The sequence below is a fragment of the Macrobrachium nipponense genome, chromosome 15 (genome assembly GCF_015104395.2).
Source record: "Macrobrachium nipponense isolate FS-2020 chromosome 15, ASM1510439v2, whole genome shotgun sequence".
In the NCBI taxonomy this organism is placed as follows: Eukaryota; Metazoa; Arthropoda; class Malacostraca; order Decapoda; family Palaemonidae; genus Macrobrachium; species Macrobrachium nipponense.
The window spans coordinates 9,074,931-9,099,453 of NC_087208.1; the positions used below are offsets into that span (position 1 = coordinate 9,074,931).

At 39.5% G+C, this 24,523-nt stretch overlaps 1 protein-coding gene across 1 annotated transcript in view; it reads left to right on the forward strand.

Moving 5' to 3' along the window:
* Positions 1-24,523, forward strand: part of LOC135226994 (A-kinase anchor protein 10, mitochondrial-like) — a 586,899-nt gene that overhangs the window by 389,955 nt on the left and 172,421 nt on the right. The window contains exon 7 of the mRNA XM_064266721.1: positions 4,315-4,423. Coding sequence (XP_064122791.1) covers positions 4,315-4,423 — 109 coding nt within the window. The remainder of the gene's footprint in view (positions 1-4,314; positions 4,424-24,523) is intronic.

Consider the following 24,523-nt stretch of genomic DNA (forward strand, 5'->3'; position numbering starts at 1 on the left):
AGGTTATTGCAATTTTTTATGTATAATTTGAATCCAGAGGTGTGAGTATGAAGTATTCATGGGTTGTTCTTTAAGATTTAAAATTGTACTGTGATTTTTTTATAGTTTGTTTCCCAAATAATTTACAGTAAGATTATATATCTGGCATCAAAGGCCCGAAATGTGATATCAGATAACAAAAACAAATTAACCAATCAACCATAGTTGTTTTTGACCAAGTATTGTGGCGGTCAGTATAATATGTAAGAACAATAGTAAGTTTGTATTAATAAAATGTAAATACAATATTGTCTTGGATTTAGTGTTAATTACTACTGTATTCAATTTAACATTTGTAACATTTGATTTTGGCTGTATAGCAATATTTAAAACTACATACTTTATATCCCAGTTTCAAAGGAACGGTATCATGATCTTTTGCACAGAAATGTTTGTTCAAGCTGGTTAGCTATGTCCATTTACTGTACATTTATTCTGGCTCCATGTATTCACTTGGCATGACTAAAAACAAGACAATTTCAGTTGTTAGTAAGTGTGGTTAATAATTTACTGAAACAGAACTGGTTACGTGTTAACAGTACAGTGGGCCCCCCGTATTCGATTTCTCCGGATTCGCGGACTCATGGATTCGCGGGACTCACGGATTCGGCGGACTCAACGGATTCGCGGATTTTTTCCACCTGAAATTCGCGGGGACCCTCACGGATTCCCGGACTTACGGATTTCGCGGTTTTTCCCTGGAACCATATTTAACATTATTTGCGATGAATTCGCCTATTAGAGGGATTTTCCAACGATAAATAATCACCAATTAGTGTATTTTGATGTTATTTTCATGCCTAAATACATTTTTATGATACAAAAATGATTTACTAATTTTAAAATATTAATATTTATCAATACTGTATTAGTAAGTTTAATAAGATTAAATGATATCACATAATAACTATAATTCTCTCTCTCTCTCTTACAGAGATATATGCTTTCTGTATGATAAATGATTTACTAATTTTCAAATATTAATATTGATGTAAAGAGCAATCACTTCAATAAAGAAAATACTACAGTGAAATAGTAAGATTTTAGTTCTTTCGAACTCCAGGTCTCTCTCTCTCTCTCTCTCTCTCTCTCTCTCTCTCTACGGAGATGAGAGATTTTTATGGTACACGTATGTATAATATGTTTATTAATATTTTCATATGATAATAATAATAATAATGATAATAATAATAATAATAATAATGATAATAATAATAATAAGAACTGAAGGGATAAAGCTACCAGATGGGAGCAACATCAAACACATAGATGAGACTGGATACAAATACCTGGGAATAATGGAAGGAGGGGATATAAAACACCAAGAGATGAAGGACACGATCAGGAAAAAATATATGCAGAGACTCAAGGCGATACTCAAGTCAAAACTCAACGCTGGAAATATGATAAAAGCCATAAACACATGGGCAGTGCCAGCAATCAGATACAGCGAGGAATAGTGAAGGAATGGACGAAGGCAGAACTCTGCAGCATAGATCAAAAAGAAAAACCAGGAAACATATGACAATACACAAAGCACTACACCCAAGAGCAAATATGGACAGACTATACATAACACGAAAGGAAGGAGGGAGAGGACTACTAAGTATAGAGGACTGTGTCAACATCGAGAACAGAGCACTGGGGTAATATCTGAAAACCAGTGAAGACGAGTGGCTAAAGAGTGCATGGGAAGAAGGACTAATAAAAGTAGACGAAGACCCAAAAATATACTGAGACAGGAGGATGACAAACAGAACAGAGGACTGGCACAACAAACCAATGCACGGACAATACATGAGACAGACTAAAGAACTAGCCAGCGATGACTCGTGGCAATGGCTACAGAGGGGAGAGCTAAAGAAGGAAACTGAAGGAATGATAACAGCGGCACAAGATCAGGCCCTAAGAACCAGATATGTTCAAAGAACGATAGATGGAAATAACATCTCTCCCATATGTAGGACGTGCAATATGAAAAATGAAACCATAAACCACATAGCAAGCGAATGTCTGGCACTTGCACAGAACCAGTACAAAAAGAGGCATGATTCAGTGGCAAAAGCCCTCCACTGGAGCCTGTGCAAGAAACATCAGCTACCTTGCAGTAATAAGTGGTACGAGCACCAACCTGAAGGGGTGATAGAAAACGATCAGGCAAAGATCCTCTGGGACTAAGGTATCAGAACAGATAGGGTGATACGTGCAAATAGACCAGATGTGACGTTGATTGACAAAGTCAAGAAGAAAGTATCACTCATTGATGTCGCAATACCATGGGACACCAGAGTTGAAGAGAAAGAGAGGGAAAAAATGGATAAGTATCAAGATCTGAAAATAGAAATAAGAAGGATATGGGATATGCCAGTGGAAATTGTACCCATAATCATAGGAACACTAGGCACGATCCCAAGATCCCTGAAAAGGAATCTAGAAAAACTAGAGGCTGAAGTAGCTCCAGGACTCATGCAGAAGAGTGTGAACCTAAAAACAGCGCACATAGTAAGAAAAGTGATGGACTCCTAAGGAGGCAGGATGCAACCCGGACCCCCACACTATAAATACCACCCAGTCAAATTGGAGGACTGTGATAGAGCCAAAAAAAAAAAATAAATAAAAAATAATAATAATAATAACTGTAATTACAAAATTCATATGTGAAAGTATTTTACAAATACTATGATAATCTCTCTCTCTCTCTCTCTCTCTCTCTCTCTCTCTCTCTCTCTCTCTCTCTCTCTCTCTCTCTCTCTTACAGAGATGTATGTTTTTTGGATGAGGATTTACTAATTTTCAAATATCATTATTAATGTAAACAGCAATAATATAAATTCATTAAAGAAAATACTAAAGTGAATTAGCAAGATTTTAGTTTATAAATAGAGAGAATTATGTAAGAATGAAATCCAAGTAGCTGGGGTCCAACAACTGTCAAGTTGTGTGTTGCCAATTCTTAGGATAATGAAAATTCTCTCTCTCTCTCTCTCTCTCTCTCTCTCTCTCTCTCTCTCTCTCTCTCTCTCTCTCTCTCTCTCTTACTGAGATAAGAGGATTTCTATGGTTCATGTGTATGTTTATTAATATTTTCGCATAATAATAATCGTAATATAACTAATTTCAAAATTCATATGTGATAGTGTTTTAAAGAAGTACAATAATCTATCCATTTCACTCTTTTAAATAAGAATAACCCTCTCCTCTCTCTCTCTCTCTCTCTCTCTCTCTCGCCACACAAGATACTAGTATGTCGTAGTGGTAACTCTCGCCCTCTGTTGGGGCTGGAAGTGTATGTATAAGTATATCTTTAAGGACATTACTACATTGTATGGTAAAATAATTGTATACATTACTAGTTTACAAATAATATTAAGTTTAATGAGATTAAACAGTAACAATAACATTCTCTCTCTCTCTCTCTCTCTCTCTCTCTCTCTCTCTCTCTCTCTCTCTCACGTATGTTTGTTTTGTAGTGTAAATAAATGATTTACCTTATAACTAATTTTCAAATATTAATAAGATTAATTAAAAATAGCGATTCCCAGTCTTTTTATCCACTTGGAGGAAGGTGGGTGAGGGAGTAAATGAGAGTTTGATATACGAATTGGCAGAGGTGAGGAAGGAGTCGGCGTCTAGGAGTTATTCTCTCTCTCTCTCTCTCTCTCTCTCTCTCTCTTCTCTCTCTCTCCTCCTCTCTCTTCTCTCTCTCTATCTCTTCTCTCTCTCTCTCTCTCTCTCTCTCTCCATTATTATTCTCTCTGTCTCAGAAATAATTCATAATTCTCTCTTGATGGTCAGATATATGATGTTGCCATTCACTGGTCTCTCTGTCTCTCTCTGTTATTGGTCGTAGGTATTTATTTTTAATGGTAAAATGTTTAAGATGACTTTGAAATTATATTAATAATATAACCTCAAAGATTAATACAGTAATAGGTTAGTAATTTTAGGTATGTTTGAAGTAGGATGTTATTAAAGGTATACATTTGGTATCTGAACTTTCAAGATAGGCAGTTATAAGCATTTTTAGTGGTGGTTTTAACTATTCGCGGGTTTTAACTATTCACGGGGGTGTCTGGTACACATACCCTGCGAATACGGGGGGAACACTGTACTGTAATTTACAAATAAGTTTTTTGCTTGAGTTCAAAAGTCATAAAGCTAATACAATACAGCAGAGGCTGTAAAAGCTAAAGATTGTCCATATACTATATGAAACTGATACATATTGTCCATATATATGATATGAAACTAATGCATATCTAATTTTATTTTCAGGATTTCTTGCCAGGTTATTTGTCTTCCAGCCTGCACATTAAATATTTGAGCGAGCTCATAAATACAGTTAAAACTAGTGTAGAATTGTTGGGTCGCAAAAAACGTTCAGGTAAGTGGAATCTATTATCCGATCTAATTAAAAACATAATTCCATCTATCAATAGGGTATTTTTAAGTACAGTATAGTAATTGGGTAAATCTTTGGGAAGAAAATTCACCACTAATTCCTCCTTTAATCCAGCACTATTCAGGCTGAGACCAACTATAAGAGAATCTTTTGAGACTGCTTGGACTTATTAGAGTACAGACCAAGCAACTTCAAAGGATTTTCTTATAATTGTTAGTCTCAGCCAGAATAGTGCTGGTTGGTGCACAGATTGATAATAGTGTGTGTCAGTTATTTTCCTCATTACACGCCAGTTCAGTACAAGGTAAATGTTCACCCCAATCACTTTCCTTTTTGTCAGGGAAAGTGGGTGGGTTTGAGGACACAGCAGTTACTAAAACTAGGTTTTCCCCAAGTCAGAACCTGTTTTTTATAGCATAGTCACTGTTCATCCTCAGGGAGCTGACAAAAAAATGGGCAGGTAACAAAATGGTGTAGCTCCTAATAAATAAATCCCAACAGTGCACATAAATTTTTTATTTGAAGCATAGTCACAGAATGTTAAGTAGTTTCTTTATTCCAGATACCAATTAGGGTTTGGCAATGAAGAATAGTTAAGCATATCTTAGTTTTACCAGACCACTGAGCTTATTAAGAGCTCTCCTAGGGCTGGCCCGAAGGATTAGATATTTTTACGTGGGTAGGAACCAATGGTCACCTAGCAATGGGACCTACGGCTTATTGTGGGATCCGAACCACATTATATCAAGAAATGAATTTCTATCACCTCCGATTCCGCGTTGGCTGAGCCGAGAATTGAATTTCAGCTCACAGGATTGGTAGCCGAGCGCGAAAACCACTCATCCAGCGAGGAACTGGCAATGAAGAATAGAAAGCAAACAAACATACAAATGATCATTTGTGGTTCTTAGGTGACTTAACTTCTTAAGCATCACCAATAGCATATCTTGGTCACAGTGAAGTAACAAGTTCTCCCTCTTTCAAGGCTGTGCCACACTGATCAAGCTCAGAAATTACCCTTTACTCTTATACAAATTACAGGAACATCATTTGGTAACACTGTGAGCAAAATTAGGGATAAATGGCAACTTTTTCTGTAATGGAAAGACAGTTTGACAGGTGACAGCTACCTCTTGCCTCCTGCTATGCTTTTTGCATTCATTGGTAAGTGTTTGATTTTTTTTATCCCATTTATCCCCCATATTGAGGGTTCCAAGACAAAAGAAAAATCTTTTGCTTGAAGAGATGTTATCACTTGAATGTAGAGACATGATAACTACTAGACTCAGAGTTGCAGATTAGAAGCCTCTAACATAGACTTAATAAGGGTTAAGTGATTCTGAAAAAAAACCCAGGTTTAGGTTCAAACATTTCATTGCCAAGTGACTGAACAGACTGATGAAGAGAGGAGTCCCTCAACTTTTCGTTTAACCAAATGTGTGAAATTTAATGTTCAGGATACAGGTAACCAAGTAGTGTTTTTTAGAAGTTTTTTTATGATAAAGTCATGAAGCCACATTGTAACTAATGAGCAGTTTTGTATATGAGACTTACCCAGTAATTATATAGCTATTAGTTTCCACGGGTGGCAGCCTAATCAAAATTTCGTGGGTAGCCCTTTGATTGCTCAGTGTGTAGGTACTAGGTATACAATGCCATCCCCCAATAGCAATCAGTACTAGGAATAACTTAGCAGAGCACTTCATTATGTTTCCTGCCGTGCTTGACTAAACATCAAACACTTACACCAGTTTGTTCTTATTTTCTGGTTGTATCACCGGATTTTAGTAGTGTTACACAGCCACGGAATGCATTCGTAGCCTTTGAGCAGGATGAGTCTTGTCTTTTGTTTGTTTAATTCACATTATTATCAATCCGGATATTTGCATTCTCTGGAAATAGCTCTTGAATGTAACACAATTCAATTAGGCCTAATACTTATGGATATTATGTTTTACTTATGAGGCTAACTCTATGTGCAAGTTGCCGGTTAATAATTGCCTTAAGTAATCATGATTTAACATCATTTCTTTAGGCCAAGCTTTTGTGTTTAAATTTTGTTTACCAACCATAGGCCATTAGCAAAACACTAGTAAATAATTACTTAAAATAATTCTTGAATGTTATTCCATTCATATATCTTTTAACCTTTGCATTTATTTATTTACCAGGATTAGGCTACGTGCAAGTTGCCAGTTAACAATTACTGTACCTTTAAAAGTAATTCATGAAAATTGCATCATTCCCTTAGGTTATACCTTGCATTTGGGTTTACCCGCCATAGGCTATTATAGTCACAAACCGCCAGTAAATATAGTTACCTTGAAGTAATTTGTGAATGTTAAGGCATTCTTTTAGGCCAACACGCTTTGTTTTATTTACTGTGCCTGCGACACTCATCACTTTCCTTTGCAGAGACTGAAAGTGTGGAGGTTGTTAGTAGTAAGGAGAGAATGATGTTAAATGTTTGGCTACGGGGGCTTTGGAAGAGAAGGCTTACATGGCCTCGGCGTACAGGGGTGTTTTCCTGGCATAACACAATTGTGAACGTTTCACATCTTAGGCAATAGCCTCCAGCTCGCTTGGTGGACTGGAGCACAGGGCACTCAGGACAGTTAGCGGGGCACAATTGGTTATTCATAAATATTCTTTTATATTAGAGTCTAATGAGCTATTTCATATACGTATTTGTAAATGATATTTGTTTTATTCACTTATCACTACGTATTTGAAAAACAAGCAGTGTAATACATTACGTACTAGAGTCCGATTGGCTTTGATACTCTAATGCGAAAACGACTTGTTGATATAAAAATATTAATTATTATTATTAATTATTGAAGTTATGCATATAAGTATTTAAATGCATGTCTGAGTACAGTAGGGCCTCGATAATCACGGGGATAGGGCCCAGGACCCCTCCGTGATAAGTAAATACCCGTGTTATCCTGGTACCCCCCTCAAAAATTGCTTAAAACTGCCTACTTTAATAGTTAACCCACCCAAGACCACTATTCCAACATTTATAACTGCCTACTTTAGTTCAGACGCCAAATATGTCTTCAACCATCACCTTAAACTAAATTCAAGACAGTTTCAAAGTCATTTTACAACATTAACCTTAAAAATATGTGTAGTATACGTACTACCGTACATATGTAGCTTACTAGCCGATGGATTACAGCTAGAAGCGTACATACACATGTGCTATTACGTACTCACGTAGGCCTCTTTCCTTTTATAAGGAAAGTGAGGGAGAGAGGTAAGAAAAATATCAAAATTATGTAAATCATATGGGTAATCACCAACGATCCATGTTGATGAAGATGGCAACATTTTTGCAGTGCAATCGGATGAATAATAAAGATAATGCTACCAGCAGCATGCAGCAAAACATTTCCCTTCTTCACAACACGTTAATATATTTCACGTAATAACCTTCATCTGACGTTTAGGCTTCTTTCCCATAAGAGTAAAAGAATCAGTGCTTTTGGATGCCACATAATTAACTCGTTTATATGGGTACAATTTAAAGAACGTGGTGAACACGACTTCAATAACAACATTTACAAAACGTGGGTAGGCCAGTGTTGCCAAATGGGAATGGTAATTTCTTGCTAGATTCTGCTCCATAAAGTGCTAAATAATTCACATCATTCAAAACAATGCCACCCAGCCAATTTCAACCGATTGCTCTCTCTTTTTATTCAAACATGTTTCTAACATACACAGTGTACTTGTACATTGTTACATGATTCCTAATAATTTTTGAAACACATTCTGTTCAATTCCTGAAAATGGTTTTGCAAGATTTTGTTCTTTTTTCTTACATGATATATCAAACATAGTAGAATAAAAGAAATATTCAACTTAACATTACAAAGATTTGATGTTAACCCTCTTACGCCGAAGCAGTAAAATCCAAATTGTCTCCCGTATGCCTGGGCGGCGGTCTGGGAGTGAGCGCGGAAGCAGAAAAAATAATTTTTTCAAAAAATCACAGCGCGCTTAGTTTTCAAGATTAAGAGTTAATTTTTGGCTCCTTTTTTTGCCATTGCCTGAAGTTTAGTATGCAACCATCAGAAATGAAAAGAATATCATTATCAGATATAAATAATGTGATATATGATAGCGGAAAAAAAATTTCATATATAATTGTATTCAAAATGCACTATGCGGAAAACGGTTAAAGCTAACAAGTTACTTTTTTTTATTGTATTGTACACTAATTTGCGATCATTTTGATATATAACACATTGTAAAACAATCAAAGCAACACAGAAAAAATATTATCACAAAATGATGCATGAATTCGTAACGCGCGGATGTAAAATGTTTTTTTCAAAAATTCACCGTAAATCTAAATATTGTTCTAGAGACTTCCAATTTGTTTCAAAATGAAGACAAATGATTGAATATTACAATACTGTAAGAGTTTTAGCTTAGAATTGCAGTTTTCGACCATTTCGGACGAGTTAAAGTTGACCAAATGTTGAAATTTTTATAAATATATATTTTTTTATATGCAAATATTGCAAAAATGAGAAAAGCTACAACCTTCAAATATTTTGTTTTGTATTCTTCATGAATTTGCGCACATTTTCATATGTATGTAACTCTATAAAATGCCTAATATGAAAAGGAGCAAATATTAGGAGAATGCAACGTACGCATATCGGAGATTTGCAGCCGCGAATCGGTGCGCGGAGGGAAAGAAAGCTTTTTTTTTAAACTCACTTTAAATCTAAATATTGTGCCAGACACTTCGAATTTGTTTCAAAAGGAAGATAAATGACTGTTTATTACTAGATTGTAAGAGTTTTAGCTTTTAATTGCGTTTTTCGACTATTTCGGTAGAGTCAAAGTTGACTGAACGTGGTTTTTCTTCTATATCGTGATTTATATGCAAATATTTTGAAAAAGAGAAAAGCTACAACCTTCAGTCATTTATTGTTGTATTCTAAATGAAATTGCGCACATTTTCATATTTAAAACTTTATGTAACGGCTAATTTAAAATGGTGCAAACATTACGACAATTGGATGAAAAAATTTATGATTTTTTTCGGAAGAGTTACTGCTCGGACATAAGGAAAATGTGTTTTTTTTTCATAAATTCACCATAAATCAAAATATTGTGCTAGAGACTTCCAATTTGTTGCAAAATGAAGGTAAATGATTGAATATTACTAGAATAGAAGAGTTTTAGCTTACAATTGCGTTTTTCGACCATTTCGGTAGAGTCTAAAGTTGACCGAAGTTCAAAATTTTGGCACTTATCGTTATTTATATGAAAATATTTCAAAACTGTTAAAAGCTACAACCATGGGTGTGTTTTTAGTTGTATTGTGCATGAAATTGCACACATTTCCATATATAAAACTTTATGTAACGGCAAATTTAAAATGGTGCAAACATTACGACAATCGCACGAAAAAATTTATCGGAAGAGTTACAGTGCGGACGTAAGGAAAAAGTTTTTTTTCATAAATTCACCATAAATCAAAATATTGTGCTAGAGACATCCAATTTGTTGCAAAATGAAGGTAAATGATTGAATATTACTAGAATATAAGAGTTTTAGCTTACAATTGCGTTTTTCAACCATTTCGGTAGAGTTAAAGTTGACCGAAGTTTGAAATTTTGGCACTTATCGTTATTTATATGAAATCATTTCAAAAACTGTTAAAGGGCTACAACCATTGGGTGTGTTTTTAGATTGTTATGTGCATTGATAATTGGCACATCATTTTTTTCCATATATAAAACTTTATGTAACGCAAATTTAAAATGTGCAAACATTACGACAAGTCGCACGAAAAAATTTATCGGAAGGTTTACAGTCGCGGATCGTAAGGTAATAAATAGTTTCATTACAATTTTCACCATAAATCTCTCTCTCTCTCTCTCAAATTTGTTGCTATATGAAGGTATTATTGATTGTAATTTTACTAGAAATATAAGAGTTTTAGCTTACAATTGCGTTTTTTTTCAACCATTTTCGGTTTGAGTTAAAGTTGACCGAAGTTTGAAATTTTGGCACTTATCGTTATTTATATGAAAATGTTTCAAAACTGATAAAAGCTACAATCATGAGTATTTTTTTTTATTCTACATGAAATTGCGCACATTTTCATATATAACTCCATCTAACAGCTAATTTAAAATGGTCCAAAAATTATGTCAAAGTGACAAAATAATTTCTGAGGTGTGTCACTGATACTTTTTAGTGCAATAAGAAAGAAATTCGCGCTTGCGCGCCTGCGTAACGATTGTAAACAAAACTACGCCTTGATCCGTGAGCTCCCAGCATCCCCCAAGGCGTGTGATTCAAAAGTTTTTGCCTGGTAGGGCTATAAGTATTTTTCCGTGAATTTTTAATAAAACTTTTTTTTATGTCGACGTTTAATACGTCCAATCGGCACCCGGGAGACAATATATCTCAACGTTTAATATGTCCAATCGGCTTAAGAGGGTTAAAATACGTATGCTAGATGTATTTGAAAACAAATGCAAGTTTTCCTGCTAGATGCTAAATCGAAAATTTTCTTGCTAATTACCTCAAGAAAATGAAAGCTAGCATTAAAAAGGCAAAATTAGTAACACTCGACTCAACAGATCCACGCATCGTACTACGTACTAGCAACTGTACATTAGTTATGTGAGGATGGTGTTAGTAGTACAAGTGATAGTTATTGTATCATTAAAAATATCAAAATAAACGAAGTCGCAAAGCCGATTCTATGTATGTCTTAGTTTTCCTAAACACATAGCCTAAAAGGAAATCGTTATGTTGTTTGTTTCATCGCTGCCACAAACCCCTAACAATGCAGAGTACATATGATCATTGTAAACTATTAATTACTACCAGAATAACAATGATATTTTGTATTGAAAATGAATGTTACGTATATTCCAAACATTATTACTACTATGACTAGTACTATTAAAATTTCTAAAGATAATCTTGCCGTGAACGCTACCATAATTTGATTTTCATATATGTATGTACATTTTGTCAGCTGGCAGGCCTCGCATAGATAAAAGTTGATTTCACTGATATGAAATTACTCCATGAATAGCCTTTTTATTATGAAGATATGACGATAGTATATAAGGTAAAAAATGGTTTTATGTATTTCGTTTACGATTCGTCGCAGAGAGAGAGAGAGAGAGAGAGAGAGAGAGAGAGAGAATTACAATGTCTTAAAGACTTATCAGTCCATTCGAGACATCATGTGCTCCGTTATTCATTTTATTCAGCCTCTGCTATATCCTGCAGCTTCTATTTACTGGGAATCTTTCTTCAGATCTCCATTACATGAAGAATGAGTAAAAATGTATTTTTTTTTTTACTTTTGGAAGCCACTATTGAACATCGGCAGTGACAACTTAAACAACTCGATAAATGCTCGATAGTTATGGCAGATGACGTCAGCAATCAGCTGTTTAGAGAGAGAGAGAGAGAGAGAGAGAGAGAGAGAGAGAGAGAGAGAGAGAGAGAGAGAGAGAGAGAGAGAGAGAGAGACTTGCCTGATTAGGTAGTAACATTGACAGATATCCATTAGCAAAAGTTGAATAATAGTTGTGTATTGAGAATAATGATAATTTTCATACAATGAACTTACCTGTCAGATATATACATAGCTAAGACTCCGTCGTCCCAGCTATGTATATATCTGCCAGGTAAGTATGTATGAAACTTTATTGTATTATAACAATATCATTTTAATAAAACTGTTGTTGTACTGTATCTAATCATATTGCATGTATTATTACCATATTATAGTATTATGATGTGAACATAGTGATCTACCATTTGCATTCTGGTTTTGTTTATATTCAGAGATATGGCTATAATAAATAAGGTGAGAAGGGTTTTATTACTTTTATTGTCAGTTAATATCATAATGTGAATCTGTTTATGTATGTCGGTGGTAATCGCACTGCACTAGACATAGCCTACCAATGAACGTCATACATATACCTTGAATAGGCTATTTATTATGAAGATATGCCAATAATATTTAAGGTGAGAATGGTTTTTTACCTTTATTGTCAGTTAATATCATAATGCGAGTTGTTTCATATATGTTGGTGATTATCGGACCGCAACTGAGGCTTAGCCTGCCGATAAGCATCGTATACACAACATGTTTGTCCCATGATGCTGCGATTCATACCAGTGATATAGCATGAGAAGCGGTCCAAGAAAAAACCTGTGAATGACTGATTCTGTGATTGCTGATCTGCGACTAAGCGATGCCCTACTGTATATGAAATGCTAATATATACTTACATTATGAATGTTTCTGGCCTAGTTGCCAGAATGCCCTATGCATAGTGATATATAAAGTATGTAGTCAGTAATCGATTACTTGCTGATTATTTTCATGAAAGTAATCAGTAACCAAGATTACCAAAGGCGCTGGCATTTTGCCTCTCGCCTCCCAAACTTAACACCAATTCTCTCATATTACGCCTCCTATCTTTGTCATTTGCTCCTGTACCTGGCTTCATTGCTTCCTTCCCATGCCTTTGCCAGCATTTTATTTCAATTACAGGCAGTCCCTGGTTATCAGCGGGTTTCCGTTCCTGGGGGTGTGCCATAAGCAAAAACTGCCATTAACTGAAACTCGGCGATTTATGGTGCCATAATGGTGCTTATGGTGTGCCATAAGCATCCTTATGGCACTGATAACCGGAACTCAGCCCGTTATGGTGCCATAAATTGCCATGAAAGTGGATCCACTGATAACCGAGCCTGCCAATAACCAGGGACTGCCTATACCATGAATTATAAATGTAACAGTCAAGTGTTGTGCAGTGGAGGAGGGGACTACTGGTCCCTCGATTCTCCTAGACAAAGGTCACTGTCCCGCTCCCCCTGCACCAGGGAGAAGACATACCTGAGGTCCAAAGGAGGTTGGGGGGTACATACAGGTAGTTGCTACCTTAGTCAAACCTGTCGTCAGTGCCAAGTATCAACAGACAGCCGCTGGAAAGGCGTCTTTCTGGATGTGTCAGAGGAGGTGACTATCTGGCCCCTTGGATCTCCTAGACTTAAAGTCACTGTCCTGTTTCTTCTCATGGCCAAGAACAGCCTAGTAGTCAAAAGGAGTCCGAGGGGGCTGCCCCCGGTAGTTGCCCCCACGGTCAAACCTATAGCTTTTCCCAGGTATTGGCAGAAAGCCATTGAAAAGGCATCTTGATGGATGTGTAGTGTGGAGGGAATTTTCCCCCTTGGTCGAACCTGTCATGAGTGTATAGGTTTCAACCAAACGCCACTGGAAAGGCATATCAGTCGTCCTATCCCAGTGGTTCATCACCTAACAGATCGTGTCAGTGACATGATTCTTTGATCTCTCGACCTCTGAAGAGGTATTATTTAGTCGATGAAGCCTCGCACCCTTGCAGTCCTGCTTGTCCAACTCCTCACAGTCAATGTTCGACTCGCAACTCGGCTGATTCAACTCTCAATCGATGTTCGACTTGTGACTCGGCTGATCCGACTCTCAGTCGATTTTCGACTCAAGACTCAGCTGATTCGAGTCGGTCGATCTTCGACTCGTGACTCAGCTGATCCAACTCTCAGTCGATTTTTGACTCGAGGTTTGGCCGATTCGAACCACAGTCGGTGTTCGACTTACAACTCAGCTGATCCAACTCTGTCGATTTTCAACTTGCAACGCAGCTGATTCGACTGATGGGAGTCCGATGGGAGTTTTTTTTCCCTCGTTCGAACTGGTCATGCCTTCTTTTTTGTTTTTGGATTTCGACTGAATGCCATTGGAAAGGCGTCTACTGACTGGTGCTCAGTAGTCATTGAATTAAAGAAAGGTTACTTATTTTACTTAATTAGTACTAATTTTGAACCCCCTGTACTTAATTAGTACTAATTTTGAACCCCCTGTGCTAGTGCCTAGACGTTGGAAGCATCGTGAGTGACCTTTTGCTTCTGAAAGCCAGGCCTCTCCCAGGCGTTTGCAGCCAGGTGTTGTCGACTTGCTCGCCTTCACAAAGCTCTTACTGCTGGAGATACTGACTTGTCATCTGCAGAAGAAGAAGTGGATTAGAACTCTGCTCCTGCATTGGTATATATGAGCCTTCTCAATACTTTTATCCTAGACACTCATCAGAATAGTACTGATTCTCATGATGAGCACCAGGTATTGGCGCCTAACTGCTCAAATCTCTCTCGTATCTTGCTCTGCCTCTGCACCATCTGAGGCGTCCACTTCCTTGCTTCAGCTCACTCGCCGTTTTCCACACCTCACCTGGCACCAGCTGTTGGTAATCTGGAACTTCCTGTTGGACGCCTGACAACAGTCTCCTCGTTTATCTTCGTTGACATTGGGTGATCTTTTGTTAGCCATTACTTGAAGAGGACATCGCGAGAGTCGAGAAAGAGGTTCTTTATGTAGTCCTCACTGTGAGGTTTCGATCACAAAGACAGATGCATGGTGAGAAGTGGCAAGTTCTCACCATCATTTGGGGTAGTCAGCTCTATTCTCTCTCACATTCCCGCTATCATACCAGTTGTAGGAAGAGAATGCTCTGTTTGGTGGGTGAAAACCTCTGCTCTCCCTTCAGGAAGCGTCTTTTTCGCTTAGGCGAATACGTTTTCCTAAGTCTTTGGATTGCTATCATCACCGCAAGTTGATGATCGCATGCATTATCGCCCGCTCCCGCTAGTTCCTAGAAGAGCGGACAAGAACAGTCATCCTGAATAAGAGGAAATCTACGGATTACTCTCCCCAGTTCGGATGTGAGAGCCTATGTTCTTGGTTTGATCTTAGGATCTTTCTAGTCAGTGTTCCCATTTTGAGAGCAGCCAGTTCGGCTGATGCTTGCTGTTTGAGTAATAGGCACATGCCTGTAAGTTCGTTCTTCTGGTGTGTGACTGAGACAAATAGTACCTTCTCTTAATTTCCTGAAACTCGAGACAGGCTTCCGGGCCTTCCAAGAGTTGCTGATTTTGATTTTAATTCAGGTGTTGTTTTGGCAACAACACCACAGAATTGGAATTATCACCAAACAAGTGACTGCCTTCTCACTGAGTGTTTGTTCGAATTAGTATCATTTCTCTGCTGTCGAGGTTTAACTGCTAATTCGGATCTCTGCCCGGCCATCACAGACTTGAGTCTCTGGTTGGCTTTGAATTCTCCCTTATGGTTCCTATTTTGTACTCCACATTTGCCATTGCGAGAATCATTGGACAGAGATGTGTCTCTTTAGACTCATTATCATCGTTCTGTTTACCTCACAGTATAACAGAAGTCAGTAAGTCTGCTTCGTCGCAGTTGATCCATAGGCCACTGCGATGATTCAGAGTAACTTCTCAGACAAACACAGCAGTTTTTTGTCTTCCATATTCTTTTTCTATTGCTGGGAATGTAAGGGCTTCTAAATTTTTCAAATAGTGGTGCTTAAAAACTACTGGGGATTTCCAACCCGTATATTTCTTCAGATCCTCAAAATTCATATTTTGAAAATAATTAATGGAAGTAGCCACCGCCCGGATGTCATGGACATGTGGGATGGAATCTGGGTTTGCTTGTTTAATAAAGTAGAGTATTTGCTGTCTAATACCTTTAAGAGAGATTGTGCCATCCTTTTCTCTAATAAAAAGAGGACCTGACGATGTTGCGGAGGTTCTGGCTAAAAAGGATTTAAGGGTAGTGACAGGGCACAATGATGTGTCCTGTGATAAAGGAATGATTTTCCATGGAGTCCATCTATTCTGTGGGTCCTCATTCTTAGCCAAGAAGCTCCGGTTTGGGGATAGTAGTACTTCCCCTGACGGGAGGAAATCTATGTGGTCTGGTTTTCTTGAGAGCTGAAAGTTCAGATATTCTGGCACCTGAGGCCATAGCCATTAAGAATAAAGTTTTTCTTAGGAGGGTTATGTATGAGCATGATTCATTAATAGTGTCTGACGCCAATTTAAGTACATCATTCAAGAACCAAGTGACCTTTTGTGGGCGGACAGTTGGTCTTAGGTGTGCGTATGCTCTCGAAATGGAAGAGAAGTATGCATCCGACAAATTAATATTGAAGCCGACTTGGAAAATTTTCTTCAAAGCTGACTTGATTGTTGTAATAGTACTGGCGGCTAGGCCTTTCTCAAATAGAGTTCTAAAGAACGAGATTGCCAGATTTGTGGTCATTTTGTGGGTTCCTGATTCCTTTAGGAACTTGGCCAATTTTTTAACAGCCGAATTATATTGTCTGAGAGTTGAATCTCTTTTATCTGATTCTATAAATACAATGTTACATGGATCAATACTCGCGTCTTTTTGGGCTGCAAAATTCATGAAGTCCATAAAGTTAGGGCTTTCAAAATTCTTGAGGAAGCTGACACAGTTTTAGTTTGTACTGTCTGTGTCAGTTCTGGGTGAGGGATCCGTTTGGGTTGGAGCTTCAGCTCTAGGAGGAGCGGAAACTAGTTGCTTTTCGCCCAATTGGGGGCCACTAATGCTACTTGTCCTGTGAAGGATTGTAGCTTGTGCAAGACTTTCATCAGAAGATTCACTGGAGGGAATGGATAAATCTTCTGCCACTTGTTCCAATTTATTGACATCGCATCTGTGGCATAGGCTAGAGGGTCCAGGTTGGGAGCCACATAGCATGGTAGCTTGTGGTTGGATTCTGTTGCGAATAAGTCCACTTGAAGGCCCGGGATTTGATTGTAAATCCACTGGAATGAGTTCTTGTCCAGGGACCACTCTGATTCTAGTGGAGTAGTCCTGGAAAGAGCGTCCGCGGTCACATTCCTGACTCCTGCCAGATGGGTTGCTGACAGGTGCCAATGACTCTTCGCTGCTAAAGCGAATATTGCAATCAGCACGTGATTCAACTTGCTTGACCTGGAACCTCCCCTGTTTATGCAATGTACCACCACTAGGCTGTCTGAGACTATCCTCACATGGCTGTTCCTGGCTGTAGTTAGTTGCTTTAAGGTTAGGAGGACTGCCATAGCTTCTAGCACTTTGATATGAAACTGGTGGAATGTATTTGGCCATATCCCTTGACCCTTCTTGTGCTGAGAGTATCCCCCCCAGCCACTCAGTGACGCGTCTGTATGAATTGTCAAAGACAGCGGAGGGAATTGCAGTGGTACTGCCTTGGGTAGGTTTTGTGCTTCGTCCATGGGCGAAGTCTCTTTGCTAGTATGGGTGGAATTGCTGAGATCTTGTCTCTGAGATTGTTGTTGGCTCTCTTCATCCAGACTCGATTGATATCCTTCAATCTGGCTCTTAGTAGGACGTCCATTATTGATGCAAACTGTAGTGAACCGAGGATTCTCTTGTGTACGACAAGAGGCCTTTTTGTTCCTGAGAAACTGTCTTGTAGCCGCAGATATCTCCTTGGCCTTCCTGGGTGGAAGGGATAGCTTGTGTTTTTCTAGGTCCCATTGGATTCCCAACCATTGAAAGTGGGAAGCTGGTTCCAGCCGAGATTTCTCCTTGTTTATTTGAAAACCCAGAAACTCCAAGAGTTCTATTACTTTGGCTGTCGACCTGCGGCATTCCTCGATGCTGGCTGCCCAAATGAGCCAGTCGTCTAGGTAGGCTACTAACATTATTCCCCTGGTTCTAAGTTCTTGGTCTTTCGTCTCTCCTAGCTTGGTGAATATTCTGGGCGCAATGTTGAGCCCGAACGGCATATGACTGAATGAGTAAGCTTTGTTCCCTAGCCTGAAGCCTAGGTATGGAGAGAGTCCTTGAAACTTTAGTCTCCTTACTTTCTTTATGGCGTTCTTTTGTAGGAGATCCTTGGTATATTCTACCAGATCTGCTGTTGGGGTCTGGAAGAAGTTTATTGGTGGTGGAGGCCCTTCCTTCCATTTCCACCCCAGGCCCTTGGAGATTATACTGTGTGCCCATGGACTGAAGGTCCAATGGTCTCGAAAGAGATATAATCTCCCTTCTACCTGCGGTCTCTCACTGGTTGGCTGCAGGTTTGTACCCTCTCCCTCCTCGGAATCCTCTACCCCTTGAGCCGCTTCGTAGCCGGGAGTGGCCTCTGGCTCTACTGGTACCGGCATGCCTATTGTAGCTACGAAAGGATTCCGTAGCTTCATAGGCGGGGTTAAAGGCGGGGGAGGTCATGATGGCTCTGGAGGTTGAGGGTTGCTGGGCCGGCGGAACCTGTAGCAGAACAAACTGCTGCTGCGGCTGGGCCTTTGATGTTGAGGGCTTCCCAACTTGGGATATTGGGACCGCCTGAACAACCGTCTGAGGTCGAGAGGACTTATAGGGCATGTACCTCCTCGGCCTCTTCTTTGCCCTAGCTTGCTGCCCGGGTGCTTCAAACTTCCGTTTGAAGGGAAGTCCCCACCGGACTCGGAGGCTCTGGTTGGCTGTAGTTGCTTCCCTCGAGACATCGTCTACTTCCTCTTGAGGAAACAGGTTTTCCCCCCAGATTGATGCCTTTATCAACCTGTTGGGTTCATGCCTGATGGAAGCCTCCGCCAGGACGTATTTCCTGCAGGCTCGTCTTGCCATGCCTAAGTCACACAGGTCTGACTGGTAAGTCTGTAATAGACTTTTTGTCAAGACCTGGAACACTTGTTCATCTTTATAGGTAGTGGCTACCAACTCCATTGAGGTAACGGAGTTGATAGACCTTGCTAGTCTCGACCTAGCCTCAAATTCAGTTTTTATCAGGTTCTCCGGCAGCTTGGGTAGTTTGTCGGAGAATAAGGTTGAGGCACAGTCCACATCCAGTTTACCTACGGTAAACGTGGCCGGAGCTTCGTGCCAGAATTCTCTGCTGGCAGGGAGGAGAAGGGAGGTAGCCTCTGTCTCCTTTAAAGCTGGGAGAGGTTTATACTGTGCTATGGCCTGGAGAGTTAACTCCGTCACCTTGTCGGTGCAGGGTGACGGGACTCAATCCGGTGTCACGAACATGGTGTATGAGCCTTTGTGAGGCGTTAACCTGGTGTTAACGCACTCCCGTTCGGCCATGGTGCGTGCCCAGACAGCTTGGGCTTGGTCCCTCGGGAAGATCACAGTCTCCTTTGGGACCTTGTCCACTCTAACAAGCGCGTGGTCCGCTAGTCTGGCTAACCCGAGGAAGGGGAACTTGAGACCTTTCGGGTGAAACTCGAAGTCCTCCAGTGGCCGGGTCCCGCACCCTTCAATGGTTAACTTGCCATCTACATATGGGGCATGCATAGCAAGCCGCCATGGGTTATTTTTGTGGAAGGGTGGGAGCTTGGAAGCATCCGGCACTCCCATAGCGAGCACCGGAGATCCAGAGTGGAGAAAACCAGACATCATGTCTTGTAGTGGTTTGATCTGCTCGGCCACTATTCCGAAACTGATTGGCCGGAGACCTCAGGTCCGGAGGCTCATCGCTACGACTCAAACTTCTCGTCTACTGCCTCCCTAACCTTCGTCAATAGAAGGCTAGCGAGTAGTTCGTGGTCTACGCCGGACTCCGTCGCCTTGGGTTTGGCGGACTTCGATCTCGATCCCTTTGAAGGGAGAGAACCCTTGGCAGCAGGCGACTTGTCATACGATGTCGACGGCCTTGGGGCTGGAGATGACTCAGTCGCCGCTGACGGAGTCGGCTTTGATCCCTTGGGCAGGGATTTCGGTCTTACAGACTTTTCCTTGGGACGAACCGACCATGAGCTGTCCCAAGCGGGGGTGGACTTAGAGAAGGCCCGGAAAGAAGAGGTAGAAGAAGGAGTTGGGCTAAGGAGACTACCTGCCTCACTTACCTCGCCACTTACCTGGTCTCCCAGGGCCATGGGTTCGGTGTGGATGTTGATGGCAGCCACATCTGCCATCAAATCCTCTTGGTCGTCCGGAAGGGGGGCCGTATCCGCTCGGATGGCAACGATGATTGGGGCCGCCAGACGTGGCTGAGCTGACGCCGAAGGGGACCCCTTGAACAGAAGGGTTCCCAGGCTGGCGTCCAAGATGTAGGGATGCCCCGATGGCGTGTTTCTCCCGTACCCGGAGACCCATCTCTTCAGGTCCGCCTTGGCGATCTGGCGGGCGTCCTCACTCGACTGTCGGAGAGGAAGGGGAATTAACCTTCCCGACATAGGAAACCAGGTTGTTGGACACTATTTGTAAGAGTTACATAATAAAAATATGGAATGTTATTCCATATATATAAAAAACTAAAACTATGAGGTCAACCAGATTGCTTGCAGGAATGTGATCAGACCAGATACGATATAGTATGCTAAGATGACGTAGACAATAAAGTAGGCTAAGATGACATGCCATCACCTGTAGTCATTCATTTGTTTATAAACCTTAGTCCAAGCTTCCTGCTTGAGACAAACACCGTGACCTATAGCTCAAGCGGCCTACGTGATTCGTAACTGTGTTATCTGTGTGTATGTTCGTATGTTCGAGCTACTGTCTGCTTCCTTTATGATTTGTAACCGAGATGGTAGTCAGAGTGGAATTAGCCATCATCATTGGCAGAAGCGATCAAGCCATCGTCATTAGAAGACCTATACATTCCTATCTGATATTCATCATGTAATCTCAGAAGAATATATGTATTTTTATACTTCGTGTTTTCTACTAGAACCTCACATCAGAAAGAAGATATCATCATGAGTTTAACACATCGTCGTCATAAAAAAAGAAGATACATACTTCGAAAGTTATCATCAAACCCCAAGACACTCCAATGAGTATGGAAGTGCATAACCAACCGACTTAGCGTAAGATTATCGCAAGTCTAACATTACCTCATAGGGCTCCTTATTATACAAGGCAACAGCCCTTTCGTTGGTGGCAGAATCCAAGAAGAACTCTTCAACGTCTTCCGAAGAATAACAAATAATGTATCATATCAGAAGTCAACGACGACGAAAGCAACAGATTCTTCAAGCAACTTAGTATCATCGTTTAGTGAGCGACTTCAGAAAACAACAAGAACTCTTCAACGTCTTCCGAAGAATAACGAATAATGTATCATATCAGAAGTCAACGACGACGAAAGCAAGAGATTCTTCAAGCAACTTAGTATCATCGTTTAGTGAGCGATTTCAGCAGTGCATAACTTCAAGAAACAAACCCGACGTGTCTTCTTCCTACGGCAACGCAAGCTTCGTCTCTCATTAGAATCATTCAAGAAAACATCGTTTATTGAACGTTTCCAGCACTTCAAGAAACAAACCGAACGCGTCTGCGGCATCGGTTCTTCAAGGAATCGAATCATCCAACAAACGAACAATGCGCACAGGGAAAACTCAAGCCAAACCAGGTCATCCGCTAAACAGAGAAGGAGGGCCAAGGCCGTGTGTCGTTATCGGAACACCGTGACTTCCCACAAAATCAAGCTAAGTACAACCTTTTTTATTCATTTATTCCTGTGGCTGAAGTTACGAGACATTCTTAATCTTACTTTTTTACAGAAATTATCTACATCATTGGGATTTCGCTACTGCGAGTTTTTATCTTTGAGTTTCTGTTTCCAGAAGTTCTACTGAAATATCATAATCATATACTGTGTTAATTTTATCATTTTGGGTGATTATTAATTATTTACGTAACAAATCATATTAAACAGTTAATATGCGTGTCCGCAGTGGACGTCTGCATTTATACAGATGCATGGATAGGGTAGTACTGGTAATCTTCTTAGGCACGAAGATATAGTAATTCAGTTGTATTCCACATAGGAAAATGAAAAAAAGGTATATCTCAGAAAATGCCCAACAGTTTCGTCCTCCAATGGACCTCTTCTTGGAGCGTTTATTAAGGAAAAAAAACGCTCCAAGAAGAGGTCCATTGGAGGACGAAACTGTTGGGCATTTTCTGAGATATACCTTTTTTTCATTTTCCTATGTGGAATACAACTGAATGGATAGGGTAGTTAGGCACCGTAGTGATAAGAAAACACACAAAAATTAGAGGTAACACTATTTCGGGTCATGACAATAAATGCTCCTTTGCAAAGTCCCGATCGCAGTTTCAGCCTTTAGTTATGCGTAAAAAAATTGAATCTCAATGACTCAACTTAACTTTTAAAAATACGGCTGGATTGCAATGAATAACATGTCTGTAAAAACTTTCATTAGGCTAACATACTTAACATTTATATAAACAAATCAACAAAATGTCTAAATGCACTGACCTGGATCCCTCACTATTTCAAATTCTAGCAAAGAATGAAAGTAAAACCACAGTAAGTACATATTCTTCATAATAACGCAATAGATAACTTGTTTTAATAGTAATCACTCAATTCTTTATACTTCAAGTTATTCTTATGTTCGTTGCTTTCTATGTATCCGACAGCAACATAATGCTAAAAACACACAATACGTTGCCGATGGTAATAAAGAGAAGAATCCTAATTATTATAAAAAGAAATAGGAAAACAGTAGCCCTAAAAATCAGAAAGAAACAAATCGTGCTTCAGCAAATTTGGTTACTGTGTCATCTAGTCAGACGGTTAGGGTCAGTTAAATCTGCCTAGTGTTCAAAGCGAAGCACATTTTTTTTCATGCCAATACCTTTTTGAATTAAAAAGGAATTTTCCTATGAATCACACGACCGTATCAAGTAATCAGAGCAGGTTCTCGTAATTTTAATACAATAAGTTTATAAGTAGTGGTGTATTAAGCCCGACTGTACGCGCCGTAAAAATGAGAATATCTTGTTCTTTTTCCTTTAGTTCACGTAATATCCTGATTTATGGACTCACCGTCTGTTGTTTGAACTTCCCTATTGACAAGTCCAGATAAGCGAGCGCTTACAGATACCTCTATAGTTATGAAAAACATTGATCTGTATCAAGTGTAATTGTAAGATATCCATTATCTTACTTCCTGCCAAATAAGGCGTGTTTATCAAAGGAAATTCTATAAACCTTCTAACATATTAAAATCCGTTTTGAACAAAAAGAGACAGTTAATCAAATAACTTATATAGAAGAACCAATCATTTGTCTCATAAATCGTAACATTGTTCAAGCGACCCAACAGAATTTTCCCACAACCGCAGTCGCAGTTTGCACGCAAAATCTCGAGACGCATGCACCCTCGAATGTCTTAGTGCATGTAAAAAGACTTTGCTGGGATCTGAAATTTTAATCCTTCCCGACACTCTGAAATATAACGATTTCCGCGAACAAAGCCCTATACACGTATGACTCACAGCAACAAGTTAATCTAGTAATCCACAAAACCTATACATATAAATATCGCATTTTTTTATTGTTGCTAATTTTTAATCACGCCCAACCAGTCGTAGATGAATCTCTCTTGTACTCTATCTAAAGTAATATCCGTAAGTAATTCAAGCAGAGGTGATTCAGCAGAAATTTTTTTTTTATCTTTTATCTGAATACCAGGATGTTTCTCCACTAGCGAGTGATCTCTGGGGGGAATCGGATGTCATCGAACACAAAATACGGTCTAAGGACAAACATAAAGCTATATACGTACCTTCGTATAGACTCCCAATGAAATTTCAAAATAGAGATAAATGACTAAGCTGAAAAAATGTTAGTAATAGGAGTCATTAGGAAATCAAATAGCCCATATAATTTTTCCCTCAAACGTCATGCCAAAAAGATCGGACTTGGCGTATCTGCGTAGATTTCTGTCGCTTAAACGAGGAAACGATTCCCGATCGTTTCCAGTGCCATGGACCGACGATATCTCATCTTTGTTAAGTCAGAATAAATTTTTCACCAGCTTGGACTTAATTAAAGGCTTTCACCAGATACCATTACCTAAGTGATTGTACCTTATACACCGCCTTCAGCACACTCAGGGGACATTATCAATTTTTACGTATGCCTCCGGCTTACATTGCTCCCCAATTACAATATACAGGCAGTCCCAGGGTTACGACGGGGGTTCCGTTCTTAAGATGCGTCATAACCTGAAAATCGTTGTAAGCCGGAACGACGTTCTTGAAAACATGTCCACAGGGAAAATTTCACTAATTTGCAATTTTTCTTAGGGCCGTATCTCTAAAATTATCACTAATTTACTTTTTTCATGTGCAACACTGTGTATTCACAAATTACTGTATATTTTCATTAAAATACAAGAGAGAGAGAGAGAGAGAGAGAGAGAGAGAGAGAGAGA